A 6064-nucleotide genomic window follows, 5' to 3' on the forward strand; every position below is an offset into this window, starting at 1 on the left:
TTGAAAGATGGGCTTGTTTCCCTTACTAAAAAATGTACATATGAACAATAGGAGTCAAGGGCAAAATGTCTCTAAAACCAATCTGAATCCATCAATGGTTTGGGCTTTTTAAATGAGACTGAGATCTTCCATTTCTGAACCAGAATCTGTTCTGGGCCTATTCATCTTCCCTCTCCTGTTTTTCCTCCCTGCTCCCCACCCTTCCGCTGCTTGCAAGCACAGGATGGCTCTCATCTACTCTGCATTTTCTCCATTTTAATCCTTGCTCTATCAACTTTTCCTGGTATTCTTCTAGCTATGAAGGACAAAGTTTAAGTCTGAGAGGAGAAGAACAGAATAGTACAACTGACCATAGAGTAACTTTAATGGAGACTGATACACATAGGCTAAACATAGTAAAGGATGGTTCTATTATTCTTCTTTACTCCTTTTGTTCATAAAAAGTAGTTAAATCTCCATTATCTGGAGAAAACGATGTATGGGATAATTGAAGGTGAATGGAGATAAGTTATAGTTTATTTTGGATACAGTGTGCTGCTTCAGACATGTTTTTGTGATGTCCCAGGTTTCTAGGAGGCCTGTTAGCATATATAGCAATATGTAGTCTATGTGGTCCCTCTAGTGATCTGCTCCTGAGCCAGAGCTAAGAGGCTTGTGCAGACAAAGAAGCATATTGCAGCTACTGCCAACGAATTATACTGACTCTACACACAGCCTCTTTTATCTTGCCTTGAGTGAAGCAGCAGCCTTTTCTATGCTGGATAAACATCACAAGGATAATGGAGAGATGACCAAGTGATTTTTATATGTGTGCAATTCTCTGAGAGTAATACAGTGGCAAGATCACTATCAGTACCTTAATTGATTATTACTCATAAAAAAATGTGTGTGGAAACCGCTGTTGTACTAAAAGAACAGCACCAGCACTCAGTACCAGAAACAGTGGCCTTAAAATTGAAACACTAAGACAGTATTGGTCACAAGTGGGATGTGGATGCTCAGCAGGTGGCATATATGGGGGCGCGGGAGGCCTGGGGGGACGGGGCCGCGGTGGCTGAGGCTGTGTATCCCAGTCCGGATACCAGTAGGCATAATCTAAAAAACAGTGAAGAAACAGGTGTTAAGACCCATCAAACTTAGCCATGCTTACAGGAAAGCAATTAACAACAATTTGATACGTACTTATCAGCTTCTCACGTTCTGCATTTTCTGTAAAGAGATCAGAAGAAGAAATAAATGTGAGTATAATTCAGTGGTGGTTCTTAATGTGGAGAGGTAATAAGCCATTGCTGCTGCCCGGCTGATTGCACTTATGATGCCAGTCAGTGCCTGAAACCTCCTGTGAGGGGAAAGCAGGCCAAAAAGAGCAGGGCCCCAAGTGGCGTGGGGCTCATATTTATTAGTGGATTGAACGAGAAGCAGAAAAGAAGCAGCTGTATTAGGAAGGATTTGTGTCATGGGGAGGAGGGAAAAGCAAATAAATACAAACCATGGAATTTATTTAAAATTGAGACACAAACCAAATGCAAGTAGTTACAGAGAGAGAACTATAACTACTAAATTTATCACAGACATACACCTCTACTAAGAGCTTTGATGCATTTGCAGGATTCCCTACATGCATCCTATTGGAATTGCTGATGTGCCCTATAGGAGAATACGGTAAAGCGGGTTGTAGGATCTAGCACTTAATTTTTAAAAGCTCTCTTCCTCCTCTCCCTCCTCCTAGTCATTGAGATGTTTCTAGTTTTCCTGTGATGTGTCAGTCTGAGACTTCAAGATGAGTCAGCCAGGATATCACAGAAGGAAATAAGAATACCAAATGCTTAATTATTTCTACAGCTGAAACTATCTAGAGCTTTGCTAGTAGAGACCATCCCCATTAAACTTCTGTATAAAATTCATATTTTATTTAAGACATTGTTGCATGTTCTTTAATCTTTGTTTATTTAAAACACTATTTCTGATTAATTTGGGTCTAGGTATAATGACATAAAGGTCCACAGCTGCAAACTGCCGTGGAAAAATAAGCTCTCATGGCTATATTTCAGAATACTGCGGAAGTTAGAAATCAGTGTGCTTATTATTGGTTCAGAGCTATAGTTTTCTGGAAAATGTGATAGAACATACTAAACAAGCAAGAAAGCATAAGTTAAATATACCACTTCTGCTAGGAAAGAAGAACCAGATGAGGAATATTTGTTGAGGTTAGTTTTAGATTTGACTTTCTGATCAGATAAAAGGCAGAAAGTAGTCTAACTGATACTTCTTTTCATCAGGAACTCTGGCTTCTACCTATGAGAGCCTTCAACAGCAAAGCATTTAATTAATTCCTTCTTATACTATTCTTACTAGGCTTTGGTACTGTTTCTGTGTGTTGTCCTACTGAACCACTAGGTTCTTAGTGCAAATTGACTCTCTGTTATATTTCCACTGATAATGATGCCATTTTTATTTCTATGCAATTTTCTTAGTTGATCACTTTGGTCTTACCACAGAGGTTGTGTACACACTTCCTGTTACTGCATCCACTGCATGGTTGTCCTGCTTTATATGGTTTTCTTGGATAATTCCCTCTGCAAAGCAGAAGAACAGTATTTTGTTAGCTCAGTCATTTGAAAAGCAATTTAAATACATTGTTTCATCAGACTGTTAGCATAATTTATCATAAAAAGCTACTGGGGGGTGGAAACCCTTTATCAAAAAAACTGATCATTGCAACTGTTTGAAATTCCTTTTAGATCACATTAAAACTCAGTGGGGAACAGCATGGGGAACAGCTACCTGCTGACTCTTGCCACTTGAAATTAATGAGACTTTACAGGCAATACTGTAGTATTCCCTGTAAACATACAAGAATCTGCCTGTAGTCCCTCATTACGTATCTGTATTTTAAAAGCAAATCTGTATAAGGTAAGTCCAGAAATTGCAAGGTATGAGATAAACTGGAGAATTATCTTTCTTTCATTTCTTCAATTAAAACATCTTGTTTGAAGTTGAGGTGAGGCCATAGAAAGATGTAATCTTTCTTAAGTGGAAAGCTTGCACATTCCTCAGCAGAGGCGGAAGTCAATACAGACCTTATTCCATCACTTCTGGTTATGGTGAGGGCTCAGCTAGGATCTGTTTGCCTACTTTTTTAGGAAGGGATTTTCTGCAGCTCCAGCTATGTCCAGCAGCTTCTGCTCTCGATGGCTGGGGGAAGTTTCCCTTGGACCAGTGACATGTGGACGTAGCTTCTTCCAAATTTTGTTACAACTGCTCCCATTGTTGTTGGCATCTGATAACCAGGTCAGTTATGGGATATTTAAAAAGTAAAAAACCTAAATCCCAAATGCCATCATTAACTTACGCTGGCCCATAGTTGCAAACAAAATGTGCTGCTTGATAGAGTCCTGGAAAATTTTCAACTGTATCACAGAAATGAACTGCACAGCCAACTTTGTAACTCTCTGCCCAAACGACCTGAGGGGTAGAAGGAAACATGTAATGAGCCTGTTCAAAGACTGAAAAAGCAACAGCATTAAGGGAGGAAGGAGAAGGGAAGGATCTTGTGGAAATTAGAAAACAGCCAACACAGCAGCAACATCGACAACCCAAAGGGCAGCTTAGGCAAATGACTGACTGATAGATGTCTTTGCACTTATTATCTGGCTTCCCTGCAAATACTAAATCATCAGGGGGATAATCCCTTTCCAACATTACTGAAAATAGGATTCTGACTTCCCTGGGGCTCAGAATGTTTATTTCCCATCTCATGCAGCAATAAACTGGGGAGTGAAAACCCCTGCTGTAATTCCTGTTCACAAGCAGTCCGTTCCAGACCTGTACTTGGATCTTCTGTGAAACCATTACATTATAAACCATTGGGCATGTAAGACTCACCTGGGTGTAGTGACCACACATGTCAGTACAGCTATGAGTGCTGAAATCATAGCTGCTGACTTCATTAAACCAGTCACTGAGAGCCGCCTCCACAGAGAAGATGGTGGCTATGCCAGTCCAGATGTTTTCTCCAACAGGAGTAAAGGTGGGGTGCACCTTTCCCGGCATTTTAAGGTAGATATTGTGCTTAAACTTGCACTTCTTTGCCCACGCTTTTGCAGTCTTAGCTAAAGCAGCATCCCAGGACTGTAGAAAAGGAAGAAAACATAACACAACTTGCACTGCAGTGACTTAGCTGAATTAAAACATTGTAAACAGAAACTTGTAAGGATTCTTTTCCCCTTTCCTGCTTCCCATCCCTGCATCCAGTTTCTTTCTCTGACTTGTCATTGCTACTCTCACAGCAATTTTTTTTTCATCTTTCTCCCGTAGATATTGCAGGACCTGTAGTATCTCTCCACTGTCTTGTGGTAGCTGACTTGGTAAAATATTTAGAGCTGGATTGCTGTCTTTATGCTGCTATGCCTGAGAGGAGGTAACTGGGTGAGACCCCCAGCCATAGCAGGGTTTGAGGGACTTTATACCTAGGAGCTGTTGGCTGTCCAGGGATTTGCACTTTGCAGTTGTCACTTGATCAGATAGGAATTCTGTTCTGCTGGCCAGGGTAGAGAGGGGAAGAGTCACAGCTGCTCCCTTCCTCAGACCCTTCTGCCTGTTTGCTCTTCTCCCTCCTCAGCAAATAAAAGGCTCACTCATCTCTGATGGGCTGAGGAGGAATCATTCCCATTCTGAATGGCACAAGTGATAACTTGAGAAACTGGTCTGCAAGACTTGCGGAAAGATTTCATGCCACTGAATGACCAGGCAATAAAATGGCCAGTAAAATTCAGTGCAGAGAAATGTAAGTTAAGGGATGCAAGAAAAAAAACAATCACAAATTTTGACCTAGTATTCATAATTACAGGCTTGGAGATGGCTATTACCACTTGTAAATCAATGTTTAGTAGTAGGCTAAAAAGCAAATACAGTTTTAGAAATTCCTTGAGAGGAAATGGAGAGTAAACACATACCTATAACTACACCACTGTAGAAGTTCTGTTAAATACTGCATGCAGCACCCCACCTTAAGTAGGGACATTAGAACTGGCAAGGGCAGAGAGAACATGGAGAAGGATGATCATCCCCAGGTATGGAGGGCTTTCATAGAGCAACAGAAAGGGCTCTGGAGCTCCGATAACAGACAGCTGGACACCTGCTGTGAAGTACCTAAATAAGCAATAATTGCTTGCTCCTTCCAATACAGAGATCAGAGACTATCAAGTGAAGCTAGGAATTAACAAGTTCAGATCAAACATAAGGAGATACTTTTACGTGACTTGTGGTTAGGATGTGCAGCTCTTGCTGCATGATGCTAGGGATGATAAAAGTTTGCATGAGCTCAAGGCTGAAAAAAATCACGCAAGAAACATCCATCAAGAGCTGTTATTACAACACTTTTGATTCAAGAGGTTTCTGTATGTTTGTTCTGCTCTTATTCCAGGCTTGCTGGATCTTTGGTCTGAGCAGCGACGTTTGCTTTTGTGAGCTAGCATTTTAAATTAAACATTGTTTTTCAAAATGGCATGAAATTAAAATAATGAGTAATGTGAATTTTAGCCCTTTCCTATGAACTTCCTTTTATAGAAATTATTCATATTGTGCATGCGGTTTTGCATGTAACTTCCTTTTCAGCTATGCCACGCTGCTAGAGGGCTGAGAGTAATGACAAAAACTGGCTGGCATTACCTCTCTCAGCTATCTACCCACCTTTTTCCTTATGTATTCCACCAAGCAAGCTGAGACCTATCCATGGCCTGTCCTGATATCCATCAAATTTATAGGAAGCTCTGCTTTCCAGCCCAGATGTTAGAATCCCTACTCCCTAAACCCTGCTACAGCGAATGAAGATTGGGTATCTAAATGGATGTCCTGGCAAATCACTTTCTTCAACACATGTTTCAGATTAGAAGAAACAAGGGAAGGTGATAGATTTCCAACAGATCCTGTTGTGCAGATTGCCTATTCAGGAGCTTTTTAATACCAAACAGCTTCCCTGGACTAACAGGGAAATGAAAACTGGACTGACATAAAATAGATTACTGTCTCTGTTAGAAAGAAGTAAATTAAATGCTGAGAACTG

At 40.6% G+C, this 6064-nt stretch overlaps 1 protein-coding gene across 1 annotated transcript in view; it reads right to left on the minus strand.

Moving 5' to 3' along the window:
- Positions 1–868: 868 nt before the first annotated feature.
- The window catches only part of LOC104538037 (glioma pathogenesis-related protein 1-like), a 5725-nt gene continuing 529 nt past the window's right edge, over positions 869–6064 (minus strand). Inside the window, exons 2-6 of the mRNA XM_010181085.1 lie at positions 3886–4131; positions 3353–3465; positions 2494–2576; positions 1183–1209; positions 869–1095 (exon numbers count right to left, since the gene is read on the minus strand). Coding sequence (XP_010179387.1) covers positions 869–1095; positions 1183–1209; positions 2494–2576; positions 3353–3465; positions 3886–4131 — 696 coding nt within the window. The remainder of the gene's footprint in view (positions 1096–1182; positions 1210–2493; positions 2577–3352; positions 3466–3885; positions 4132–6064) is intronic.

The sequence above is a fragment of the Mesitornis unicolor genome, unplaced genomic scaffold (assembly GCF_000695765.1).
Source record: "Mesitornis unicolor isolate BGI_N332 unplaced genomic scaffold, ASM69576v1 scaffold26113, whole genome shotgun sequence".
Lineage (NCBI taxonomy): Eukaryota > Metazoa > Chordata > Aves > Mesitornithiformes > Mesitornithidae > Mesitornis > Mesitornis unicolor.